The following is a 13,431-nucleotide window of genomic DNA, read 5'->3' as shown; positions in this document are numbered from 1 at the left end:
TTTATTGTTTTTTAACCATTCACTGCCTAATTGGGTAGAGACATGGGATAGGTCTAATTGGGTAGAAATGTGGGCCAAAAATCTTTTAAATATATTAAATATATAACTAAAAATATACTTTATTCTTCATAACCCAAATTAAGAATTCTTTTCCAACAGCATCCTAAATCCACTATTCCTGTAGTGTTCAATATATTACAAAATCTGTAGAAAGCAGGAAATTATCATTTGAGCAGGTTAATCACACATATGACAGATCCCTCAATAAAGCTGCACGCATTTTTTTCCTCAAAATAATTTAAATGTAAATGCAAAATGTAAATGTAAATGCAGAATGTAAATTGTTTTAAGAGACGCTTCATCTGGTTTTATCTCAAAAATTCTACTCAAACTAGAATGCAATTTGAACAGCAAAAGCAGGTATCAGTTACTGATAGTGGTGTAGGTCCCTGCACCTTGTTTAGCTTCTACATTGTGAACCTGTAAACCACAAAGTGTTTTTTTCTGTTTGCCTATAAGATACTTGCAGGTCAAGAAAACCTACTGACAGGAACCTCCACAGTCAGAGGCAGTCAACCACTGAATAGCAGTGCTGGGGAGGCAACACTGGTAAGAAGTATTGTCGAAGGCTTTCACAGCCGGAGAACGATGGTTGTTGTGGGTTTTCCGGGCTGTATTGCCGTGGTCTTGGCCTTGTAGTTCCTGACGTTTCGCCAGCAGCTGTGGCTGGCATCTTCAGAGATGTAGCACCAAAAGACAGAGATCTCTCAGTGTTGGAAGAGATCTCTGTCTTTGGTGCTACATCTCTGAAGATGCCAGCCACAGCTGCTGGCGAAACGTCAGGAACTACAAGGCCAAGACCACGGCAATACAGCCCGGAAAACCCACAACAACCATCACTGGTAAGAAGCCTTGGCCTCTATGCCCTGTTGTTGACACTCTGGGGCAACTTGTTGGCCACTATCTGAAACAAGATGCTGGATTAGATGGTGTGATCCAGCAGGGCACCTCTTATGTGTGGACTTACCTATGAATGAGCACATCTGCACTGGCCCTTTAATTTAGAGTGATGTATGAACTCTCTTTTTTATACATAGGACAGGACTATGACCCTGTGACTATCCAGTGACTGATTGCCAAAAGATTAATTTTGAGAGTATAGAAATCAAGTATGCAGAGTCCTGACGTGAAGTGATAAATAAGCAGGTAATGTAAAGATAAGAGAGATGTTCCAAGTGGATCTTTAGGTACAGTTAATATTTAATGGAGCAAGATTCAGGTCCAGTAGACAAAAGCTGATACCCTGGAAATCTAGTTGGTCTTTAAAGTGCTACTGGACCTGAATCTTGCTCTTCTACTACAGATGGCTACCCACCTGAAACTATCTTCATGAAAGCTAGTATTTAATCTTTACCGTTTTGATCCCCTTACTTTGTTCACTTGGTTAACAAGTGATACAATGGATACCTTTTTAGAAAGTCTGAAGATTATATAAATACCTACTCATCTTTTCGCTTGCTTCAAATTTACATTTGTGTATTGACAGTTGTTTTGCATATTTGATATTTTCATAAATAGATGCTTTAAAGACAAGAGAGACTCCAAACAGATATTTACAAGAAAAGGTGGTTTCGATGAATGTCACTCCATGGTGTTTATGAACAAACTTTCAGGTAATTCTGACTCCTGTCTCAGTTTCTTTCTCCTCTTTAGAACATTCCCTAGTATCTGTCCAAAAAGTGAGGAAATATTATAAATGCGGATCAAGCAAATGTGCTTGCTTAACAAGCTTTGTTTATTGCGACGTTATACTAAAATACAGATGTGCCCATCAACATGGGGGAGGCAGATGGAGAGGGGGTGGATCTAATCTGATTTCACTCCTACCCTGGCATTCACGGTTCTCCACTCCCGCATTTTATCCTCACGGCGTAAGTCTGAGCAGGGATTTCAACCCCCTCCCCCATCCTAGCCCACCATTCTAGCTGCTACCCTTGACCTCTCAGGGTAAATGAAGACCAGCACATCCCCAGACATCATGCAACTGAGGTGCAAGGGGAGAATGGTGTAAGGCCTTGTGCTTCAGGGCAAGAGCCAAACTGGATATACCGTTTTGCTTGCCACGCAACGGCGAATTAAGGCCCTGTGGGGAGGCTGTGTGAAGCAAGGCATTTCTGTACATTCTATCCACTAGAACACAATTGTTCTACTCTTGCCCATTTCAGCCCTTGAAGACTGGAATGCACCTGACAAAGAAGACAAAGAATGGACTCTGCCGTAGGTAAGAGGATGCTTTCTCTGCCTGGCAAAAGCATAACCTACATCAACATTTTCTCAGTCCTGCTGAGCTTTACACTACATGCGCTCAAAGGGACTGAAAGGATACATTGCAGCAAAAAAAAAAAAAGTAAGATCAGAAAACAGAAGCTGACTCAGGCTTTTATAAACACAGCAAAAAAGGAGAGACGACTTTCCTGCAAGTTTGCGTTCTGAAGATTCAGCACTCCCAGCTTACGTTCATTCGGTTGGTCAGCTATCAAAATGCACTCATTCACAAAGAGGCAAATGTTAAAAGAAAACTGACATAAGATGTTCTTCCGATTGCATATTACACCAAAAGATATAGGGGAAAAATGGATAAAAATGATAAGGGAAAAGGTTGGAAATGTAAACAACATGATGGTACCTTTCACCATATGTTGTGGACCTGCAAAACAACCAAAAAATACCGGAAAGAAACACATGACATAATGCAAGGTATCTTGACAATAAAATTTGCTCTGGATCCAAAGACTATCTTATTGGGTATTTTGCCCAAAAATGTTGGAAGAAGGTTTTAATTACATAATAATAATGGCCAGATTGATATTTGCAGCCAAATGGAAAGTAGATTGTTGCGCTAGATGAGAAGGATGGGGATAAACTAGTGGACTATGCTATGACTAGCAACAGAGCCTGTTGTAAAAATGAATACAATGGGCTCTAGCAGTGGGGTGTGGGAGGGTTGCGCCAGTGTGCCCCTCCCAAGGCCCCGCAGCTGCTGCGGAGGGCGTGGTGAGGGCGTGGTGAGGGGAGGGTGTGGCTCCCCACGTTATGCCTCCCTGCTGGCTCTGCAGGCAGGCCTCTCAGGTGCTGCAGAGCCGGCAGGGAATCTGTGCCGGAGGCTCCCCTGTGCTTTGCCTCCCCACCAGCAGGCCTCTCAGGGGCTGCAGAGCCAGTGGGAAGGCTGCGCAGGAGAGCTCCCCCAAGCTTTGCCTCCCTGCCGTTAGGCCTCTCAGGGGCTGCAGAGCAGGCAAGAAGGCCGTGCAGGAGGGCTCCCCTGTGCTTTGCCTCCCCACCAGCAAGCCTCTCAAGGCCGCAGAGCCAGCAGGAAGGCTGTGCAGGACTCCCCCACGCTTTGCCTCCTTGCCAGCTCTGGAGCCCCTCAGAGCCCTGAGGAGTTAGCCGTGTTAGTCTGTAGTAGCAAAATCAAAAAGAGTCCAGTAGCACCTTTAAGACTAACCAATTTTATTTTATTGTAGCATAAGCTTTCGAGAATCAAGTTCTCTTCATCAGATGCCTGATCCGAACTGGTCAAATACAGAAGAGGCATAATGCAAGGTATCTTGAAAATAAAATTTGCTCTGGATCCTCAGAGCCCTGCCGCCAATTCACTTTTTATCCTGGTGCAGGCACACTACAGGGCCCTCAGAGCACCTGTGCCGGGATAAAAAGTGAGTCATTGGGAATACAGTCCAGCTTTTATGTTTAAGGATGGCCAAACTAACAAGCTATATTAATAAAAGACCCATATCAGAATTTCAAGAAATATAGGTGAAGTATTGTGTGCATTATATTAATTAAGATAAACTGTGGAAGTAGTTTAGAAGAATACAGCAGAAGTTGTATAACTTAATGTAAATGGAGCACTAATAAGATCTAAATTAATCAAAAAAATTATTTAAAAGATCTGAAGTACTGGTTGACTTTTGAGAGCTACAGAATTAGGATTGTTAAATATCACTTTTTTAGTTTCTTTTTTCTCATTTTTTTAGCTGTATATTTCTTTTTTCTTTTTGCTGTTTATATTCTTTTTTGTAATTTGTAATTTATGCTCTTCTGTAATATTTTATATCATTAATAATAAAAATTATTCTACAAAAAAAAATTAACTCACTCCACAGCCCAACAAGTTGCCTCTTCTCTCCTGCCCGTGTTGACTACCTACTGGAGCTCCTGACTCTGCAGCCCCATGCTAGAAATCAGCTTCCCTAGTACTACAAGCATTTCCCCTATCAAGAGCAAAAGTGCCATTCTGAATATTTGTAGATTAGCTTCGCATAAGCACAATATATAATACAGTCTGCACATCCATCATCTTATAAAGCCTCTTCTCAACCAGGGTAAAAAAATAGTATTTACCAGTTGGGGCAAAGAGTCCTTGTACTTATTGTTAAACAGGTTCACAAAACTACTGAAAAGCCAATAGCAATCAATAATATCTTCCACCATTTCCTCCATAGACTTAGCAATAGCAAGAAATACTTCATCTTCAGGTTCCTGGAAAAGCAAAACAGACATAGCATAAAATTACCAAGGGGTACTCTTCTGCATTGCACACCCTTTCATTTGGCAGTCAATAGTGATTTCTTTCCTTTCGAGTGAGAGTTGAAATTAACTTTCCATAACTATCAACTGTACTCCAAGCCATGACAAATTTACTTCATCTTCAGGACCCACCCACAAAATTTATGAGCCAGACACTTTTCAGCCTTCAGGTTTTTATATTTCAATCACCGTACTTTCTAATTACTGCTGCCACGAAAACTAATCCTAAACTCTTAGCAATTGCTTGTCATTTTTTAAAGCTACAACATTGTTGCATATAAATAAGTATGAGGTAACCTTGGTGGTCATCACAACAAAAAGCGAACCTCTATCCCACACCTAAATAAGCTTTGTACTTCTACTGAGACTCACTAAGAGGTGATACAATAAATAACCGGTAAAAATACTAGGCAGCACTATGCACTGGCCCTGGGATATGTCAAGCTCTATGGTATTCTAGTCTACTAAAGAGATAAATTAAGCCTTCTCCAGGGAGCACCAACAAAAGAGACTAGCTTCACATTCAAGATAATACCAACAATTTGCTTGTATATTGCTCTTCTGGAAAGATTAGTACCTACCCAGAGCAGTGAACAAAGTCAGTGTTATCATCCTCATAATTCAGCAGGGGAGTTGGGGCTGAGAGGAGTACCCAAGGCCACCTGGTGAGTTCCTGATAGTTATGAGATTCAAACCAGCAAAGTGGGCATCACAGTCCAGCTACTTAACCACTATGCTACACCAGCTCTGTACTGAAAGATACAGTCTCCCAGCTTCCTCTCCTAACTCCCTAAGGCACCTTTAGCATTCTTTGGCCCGTGGAAACAAGGAGCATAGAAGGCAGAAAAGGCAGGTAGGCAGGGTTTAGACACCTCCTTCCAGATGTACCAACATTAATGAAAGCATTCCCATTAAACAAACAAACAAACTGGTGTGAAGTGAAGGGTATCACATCAAGAATAGTTCTAGAACAGAGAAAAAAATATTTCCTGAACTCCATAATGCTGTGGAATTTTTCATAATGTCCTGTGGAGAGCCAGTTTGGTGTGGTGGTTAAGAGTGGCAGGACTCGAATCTGGAGATCCAGATCTGATTCCCCACTCCTCCACTTGAAGCCAGCTGGGTGACCTTGGGACAGTCATAGCTCTCTGATAACTCTCTCAGCCCCACCCACCTCACTCGGTGATTGTTGTGGGGATAATAACAACATACGTTATAAACCACTCTGAGTGGGCATTAAGTTGTCCTGAAGGGCAGTATATACATCAAATGTTAGTATTATGATTATTATTCTGGTCCTAGACAAGTCAGGACTGGACCATGGAGAGATGGACACCAAGTTTCATCATCCTAGGCACCTAGCATTATACCTGATTTGGCACATTCTTATGCACTTCAGGCTCTACATGGGGAAACTTACTAGTATTCTGATATAGCACAAATTTATCTCCAAGATCAAACAGAATTTCAGTATTTGTGCACTGCTGACTCAAGTTCAAGGAAGGGAAGGAATTGGATAAAGCTGAAATGACCCTTAGAGAACTCACAAGGTCTCTAAAGGTGTTCAGGCTGTGGAAGAGTTGGCAAAAGATTCCTTGAGACACAGGCTCTCATGAGCAAAAAAGCTGTATAAGCAATAGGTCTTTTTTGTTTGAGGAACTTTTGTAACATGTAATTATATCTTATAAAGCCATAATCCTTTCTTCCTGCCCCCCTGCAAAAAACGATGTAAGTAATTTAACAACGACAAAATTAAAACACAAAATTTGTATTACTTAGTCATTATAATCCAGGTAAAATGAAACGCCTGAGGCATGAGGTGGCAGCATTTTTGTGGAAATGTGGCTGAAAAACTGTTTCACATACATGTCTGTCTTCATGCAACAGGAGCAGTATAGCATAAAGTCAATGGTTTTACTTTTGACTAAAAGCAGTTGAAACACAGTACCACTACCTTATTCTATCTAACAGCAAGTTGTCAAACTTGTGCATGCTTCCTTAGAAGTACCATCAAATTCAATAGGATCACTCCCCGCTTCTTTTCCATGACTAGGTCAGGGCAGTTTTCTGTTCATTTGAGAAGAAACAGCAGTTTCTTTGTATTGGTTGGTCTACCTGAACTGTAGATATTGTGGCCAACTCTTTGTCTCTTGGTAGCTGTAACCAACGCATCAGAGACACATACAAAAGATAAGCTGCACATCTCGGCCCCACTTGCCAGAAGGAAAAACTTCTTTGCTCTAAATCCTGGATAGTGCAGAAATAGGCTGAAATTAGAAGCTGAGGCCACTCTCATGGTCTTTCAGAAGGTATCTAAGAGCTGCTATGCCATCTCCTTTCACTCCCCGTGCTCCAAAAAGCTCCTTGCAGAGCTCCTCTTTGAGGACTCAATATCTCTAGGATATTGTATATTTCCTTCAATATACTTCCAGAGGGGGAAAAGATCCAGATTTGTATACCAAAATCTTGCAGAGAACCAAATAAAAAAAGATGACTGACCAAAGGGTAAGATGGATTTCGAGGTAGCTTTCCTGATTCCAGTTGATACATACGGAGGAAAACTTCAACTTGCGGGGTCGACTCTTTAATAAAGCGAATTACTTGGAGGGCATGGTATACATCCTTATACTGCTCTTTTCGGTATTTCATCACAAATGCATGAGATTCGTGATGGGGAGGAAGAATACCTTTAAAAGGGGGAAAAAAGAAAGTATATATTACATAGTACATAAGCAAAAGCATACAGTTTTCTGTCCAATGCACTAAATACCAGGCCTAGAGGACATTACTGTGCATTTTATATATGGACTTGGACCTGACTGATTCATTCTGGGAGCAAAGAAACTTTATGGTACTTCTCACAACAAAAAGAAAGCTAAAGTTTGGGGTACATGTAATCAAATATTCCTTGTTTACTAGTGAAGTTTAAAAAGAGGATATTTTGAACATATGAAATATACATACCAGACTACTGGAACTTCTAGCCTACAGTTATCCATGGCTAGTTACACTCCATGGTCTTGGGCAGAACTATTTATCTTGCCTGTTATCTGATACCCTCTTAATTAGCGATTGAAGCTAGAACCTTCTATGCGCAAAGCATGCCCTGACATACATTCTCTCCTCTGGTTAACATTTGATACAAGAAGCGTACCTCATTAAAACAGCACATATTCAAGCATAGCAATACAAATCATAAAAGGGTGAAATGTATACCGTTCCATCTACATGTGGCTTATAGAACCTTTTTCCTCTCCTATGTATGTTGCCCCTCTGTCTAACAGGCATCCAAAGCTTATAATAAAAATGGGATCACAAGAATTAAGATATTGGTTTGAAAAAACAGCAGACATAATAACCTGGTTCTAAATACAAAAATCTGTATTATCAACTCTTGGGCTTGTTGTCTGAGTACCCACAGAATGGACAGGTAAGACTTCTGTTCCAAGGTCATTTCAGAATCTCACAATGATAAGAAAGTTTCTAAAAATACAATGATATCCAAGAATGTGGTCTTTGGGGATTACCATACCTAAAAGCACCTTCCACACCAGGGTCCGATACATGGACGGGAGAGGAAATCTTTGACTAAATGTGCAAAGCTTCTCAATATCTGTGAAGAAAGGTTTTTTTTACAAAGTTAAAGCATGTCATGAATAATTTCTTTATTCTCAAACAGTGACCCTGAGTTTCTGTAACCAGGACACATTTCCAAGGGTACAGCATTGATAACAGCCCCAGAAAGTAAGAATTTCAGCTTTGCATGGTCAGCAAAATCCATGTAAAATTGCCTATTTGGCCCTTTCCAAAGAACTAAATCTAGAAGTAAAAGATCAAAATTGCATGTATTAGGGAAGTTGACTAACTAAAGAAATTGTAGTTAATTCATCATCTGTGATAGATAAAATATCAATCTGTTTCTATATGGCAAAAACTTTGATCTGTGTTTTGTTGTATTCAATATTGAAAGAATATTTCTAAAACCATTTCTTTTTGTTAGAAGGAAATGTAGCCTTTAGTATTTTCTTTTTCACTCCTGGCATAATTCATTAAAACAGCTTTAAAAAACAAATGACACAGACAGACTCAGGGCAAATATGAACTGCATGGATTATGTGACTGGCTCCCTCACTCTGACAGCCGATTTATGTATTACACAGAAATAATTAAATGTAGATGGCACAAATTGCAATCCCCAGAACTCTAGCATTAGCCTTCTGCAAGATGCATTAGCACCAAATAAGCATGATACACATATAGCTCTCCAAAGTACATGCACACTTTCTGTATTAGGACATTATACTGGAAGTGAGGAGAGAGGTGAAGTGCTGGGGACAAAGGCCTTTTCCAAGCCAAAGTCCTGTCATCTTCTGTTCTTCTCTATAGAACAGTTGAAAGCAAAGGGAAAGAATGATATTCCACTGCATCAAAATACTAAGAAGCAGAACTGTACTAAACCAACACCAATACCATCATAATGCACTGATTACAGCTTCTAAAAGCAAGCCAAGTGATTCCAACACAAAAATTCTTTTTATAGAATTCTCTTCAGCCTCTTGGAAACAGGAGAGAAGCCAATTCACACTACACCTTAGCTACATTTTCTATACATGGTGAGGTGTGAGAGTACAGAAGGTTCTGTGCGAACCAGCATGTACATGCTTACATTTTAAACCTAAACACCTTCACCCACACGTTCATCTGCACAAAAGAGAAACAGAGATCACATGGTTGAGGATTCAGTTCTTGGGGTGGGGGGGAATCTATTTAAGAGGGAAGAAGAATCAAGGCTTCCTCTCATCTTCCTCTGGGTCAAATCCATGCTGGGGCAGAGTGTAAACTAGGCCAGAAAAACTAAGAAAGAAACTTACTCTAACTCTAATGATTCAAAGCATGTTTACTCAGAAGCAAGGTTCATTGTGCTCAATGGGATTTTTTTCTGAAGTAATCACAGGATTACAGTTTGAAGCATACATACAGTAAGCCCAAACCAATTTTGCTTTCTACCATACATATGCGCCTAATGGACAGTCACACTGTTTCCACCATCTGGCAGGGTGAGACAAATGAATGAGATACATATCAAAAGTAAGCTTGCTCAAGGGAAGTCTGATTGTCTGCTGATGTTCACAGCCCCTCTGCTAGTACATGCATTGGTAAGAAATCATCTGTATTACTTCTGAGTATCTAAAACACCAACTTAAATTTTAGCTACTATAGGAATCTAGAAAATTCCAGGATAAAGGTCACATAGAGCAGTTTTCAACTGTCTTATACTTTTGACCGGAAGTCAAAGATCAACTCCTCTCTCCCTGGTATTTTGTTTTAAAACACACCCAACCGATCGTCTTTCAGAAGGATTTCCAATGACTTCTTTTCTTCCACACCACGAAAGCCCACTTTTTCATAATAAACAGATCGGAAATTTCTCTGTGGGTCTTCAGCCATGTTTCTTTCTGAAAGGGAACAAGTTTTAAAATGGTTATTAAAGAATAGTATTGTGATGTATACCATTAGTTGAGACCTAAAAGAAAGAAGTCTAAATATTTCAACATCATCAGGTATAAACATTTGTACTTATTCCTTCCTTGTTCCATCTAGAGATAACTGCTATGTTTTACTTCTAGTTATCTTGCAATCCACCACTATGCAGCAGTTAGATATCATTCATGGGAAGTACTATATGAAACAAATGCATTTTAAATATGTTTTTAAACTGGATCCAACTAGCCTGGCAAAAATGCCAACAAAATGGACGCTGTGTTTCAGCATATTAACTATTTTAGGACCATTTATTACCCAACAGGAATAGTACAGGCTGTACTCATTTGTTCCCAGAAAATGAAAGGCCATTTCTGTAGAACTTGGTAAAAAAGATATTCTGTATGACAATTTTACTGTAACTTCCTTCTACAGAGTAAAACTTGAAGAGACTAGAATTCCCTCCTCCCTTCATATGCAGAATTCACTAAAAAATAACCACACTGCTGCTCTGATAGGAAGAAGATATGGCTGTGATAGCCTTTAACCGTATTATTCTAAGCCCATACTTGAGAAGAAGATACCATAACCCACAATAGCGTTTGAATCCAACAACAATCATTTGTCTTAACAAAAAAAAATCCTCTGGTATTCTAAAGATTAATAATTTTATAAGGACACAAACATTCATAGGTAAAGAACCCACTTCCTCAGACACACCATGTCTGAGGCTTGTCTATTTAGGTTTGTCTATTTCAACAATTAACAAATATCCAAACATTTCAACTAGTTTTAGGCAAAATTCTAGTATTAAAATTGTAATATAAATAATTATCAGTGCAGTCCTATGTAGTTACTCAGCCTAAGTCCATTGAAATCAATAGGCTCAGACTGGAGTAAGTGGATAGGATTTGCACTATATTTCTACCAACACCAAGCAGTACCTTAATAGGTTATCTTCTTGCTCTCCTCATTTAAAAACACATTTTAGCTAATATTCATCTACACAAGATGTTTTAACTTGTGTTTGTTTTGCATTTTTTTTAAAAATCACTCAAGAGGTCAACACTATTCAAGTCAACTAGATTTCAAAGGTCTGAGCTTTCAAGAGTGTTGAAAGCTCATTCCATGGAAATCTAGTTGGTCTTTAAGGTGCTAATGGACCCTGATCTTGCTCTTTGACTGCAGACCAACATGGCCACCCGCCTGAAAGTGTTCATGTAAAGAAAAAAACGTTATGGTTAAGAGTATATACCCTTTTGAGAGCTGGTTTGGAGGCTTCCTTGTCTAGAGAAATTCCCTCCCCCCTTTCGGAGAGGCTTTTCGCTTTCGCTAGCAGTAGGTTATGTTCGCTCTGTCCTTGTTGCTAAAGGATGGAGAAGCAGGATATTCTTTGGAGACAGTGAATATGGGCCACAAAGGTCTGGGAAGAATGAGGTGGTAACGAGAAGCGCTTGACAGGCGAGCAAGTGGAAAAAAGGGCTGGAGGGAGAATTTGCTGGGTGCTTAGAAAATAACAGAGGAAAAGAGTTCAAGTAGTTGGGGTGAGGTAAGGGATGAGAAATTGGAGTGGCTTGAATGGGAGGGGGATAGTTTCAGAGGTAGCTGTGTTAGTGTGCAGTAGAACAGCAGGATTTTAGTCCAGTGGCACCATAGGCTCAAGCTAAACATGTAGGTTTTTAAAGAGTTGGGTCCAGTTCCCCATACCCACTATGAGTTCCCTGTAGCCACACAGGAGCTGTTAAAAAAAGAGTCCAAAGAGCCTCAGAACACCACTGTGGCTGGGGGAGGGGAGGAGGGGCTCCTGTATCTCCCCTCAAGCCATTTTCCAAAATAGCGAGGGATTTATATTTTTGCTGTTCCACCTGGAGTATTCTGTACACATGGAGCTGTAAAAATAGGGAAATATCCTCTCTTCTACCCTTCCCCCCCCCCATGACATGGAGAAATAGAAACGGCAGAAGATGAGCTCTTCCTTCCCCTGCAGGTCATTCCAAGGCCGTTTGGACTCTCCTTTATCTTTTAACAGTCATTCCCCATAGCTGCTGTGTGCCTGTGGGGAACCCAATCCCAACTCTTCAAAAACTTGTACTTCTAGCCTGACACTTAGAGACCAGCAAGATTTTCAGGAGATAAGCTTTTCAGTCAAAGCTTTCCAGAGTCAAAGCTTTCTTCAGATGTATCTGAAGAAGGGAGCCCTTGTCCCCTAAAAAATGTGTTGGTCTCGAAGGTGCCACAGCACTCAAATAGGGGCAACCCTTAAGTGACAGGGTACAGAGGATAGCTATTTTAGGAATTAAGACTACCAGGTGTCTTGGGCTACCTTAAAGACTACGTTTTTACTTCACCATAAGCTTTCGCAAGCTCGATCCCACATCCTCAGATGCATGAACAAAACGTACAATCTTTAAGGTTCCACAAAAGCCCTGCTCAGTTTTACTGCAGCAAGCGGCTACTTCTTTGAAACGTGCAATGAGGATGAGCGGAAGAGGCGAGCAAAGACCACCTCGGGGGTTGAAGGAGGAGGAGAAGAACCGTTTCAGGAGAGACGAAACCGAGCGACCGTGGGTGGGCAACTAAGAACAGCCACCAGAAGCAAGAGAGCAATGGGAACCGATGAAGAGGTGGAGAGAGGCCGGCCGAAGGCGGCGTTACGGGGCTCAGAGAAGCAGCCCCGGGCACAGCAGGAGCGGGGAAACGAAATCGCAGCCCGCGAAAACGCACCTCAAGGCTTCCAGCCCGGCTGCAGCGCAAGTTCTGGGCGAGGCCTGGGCGGGCGGGAAAGCAACGAGAGCGCCGGCCGAGAGCGCTCCGCCGTGCTGGGGCCGCGCAGCCGCTGGCCCGCCCAGCCAGGGGGTGGGAAGGGAGGAAGCCGCCGTCCGCGGGCAGGCCCTAGAGCCCTGCCGCTCTCTTGCCGAACTGAGCCGTCATTACTCCTCGCGCCTCCTCAGGCCTGGTCTGGCCCAATCCTGGTTACCGAAGAAGGAAATGTCATTCCTTTGCTTCCGCGTAAACGGGATTGGGGTTACCACCGCTCAGCGCAGGTTTTATATGTTCTCTCGGAAGTAAGCCCCACAGATTTGTGGTGTAGACAATTTTTTTCTCCGGCGTCTATGAATCTTATTTTCAACTCTTTCTTCCCTTGAAGCATGCAGATGTGTCCAGGATAAGGATCTACGATTAAGTAAATTCACAATAGTTTTGGACCAGTCCAAATCAAGTCTCTCCTCTGAAAGCCTATTTATGTACATGCCTAATCCTGATGTGCACAACACCCTAGTGGCCTAATCTTATCCCTAATAGAAACAACAAGGTGAGATTTTTTTAAAAAAAATGGTATTGGTGATTTCCACCAATTTGCAT

The 13,431-nt window shown here is 41.3% G+C and overlaps 1 protein-coding gene across 3 annotated transcripts in view; it reads right to left on the bottom strand.

Moving 5' to 3' along the window:
* GFOD1 (glucose-fructose oxidoreductase domain containing 1) overlaps positions 1-13,431 on the bottom strand; it is a 101,889-nt gene that overhangs the window by 4,643 nt on the left and 83,815 nt on the right. Inside the window, exons 1-6 of one of the 3 annotated variants that reach the window (XM_054984866.1) lie at positions 12,793-12,893; positions 11,324-11,434; positions 9,924-10,043; positions 8,120-8,200; positions 7,087-7,274; positions 4,402-4,539 (exon numbers count right to left, since the gene is read on the bottom strand). In XM_054984866.1, the coding sequence (XP_054840841.1) occupies positions 4,402-4,539; positions 7,087-7,274; positions 8,120-8,200; positions 9,924-10,035 (519 nt within the window). In that variant the 5' untranslated portion in view covers positions 10,036-10,043; positions 11,324-11,434; positions 12,793-12,893. Of the gene's footprint in view, positions 1-4,401; positions 4,540-7,086; positions 7,275-8,119; positions 8,201-9,923; positions 10,044-11,323; positions 11,435-12,792; positions 12,899-13,431 lie in introns of those variants that run through there. The other 2 variants (XM_054984865.1, XM_054984864.1) reach the window with 2 other exon arrangements.

The sequence above is a fragment of the Eublepharis macularius genome, chromosome 7, assembly GCF_028583425.1.
Source record: "Eublepharis macularius isolate TG4126 chromosome 7, MPM_Emac_v1.0, whole genome shotgun sequence".
Classification (NCBI taxonomy): Eukaryota; Metazoa; Chordata; class Lepidosauria; order Squamata; family Eublepharidae; genus Eublepharis; species Eublepharis macularius.
The sequence above is the reverse complement of the archived record's forward strand: the minus strand, read 5'-3'. Positions and strand labels throughout refer to the sequence as shown.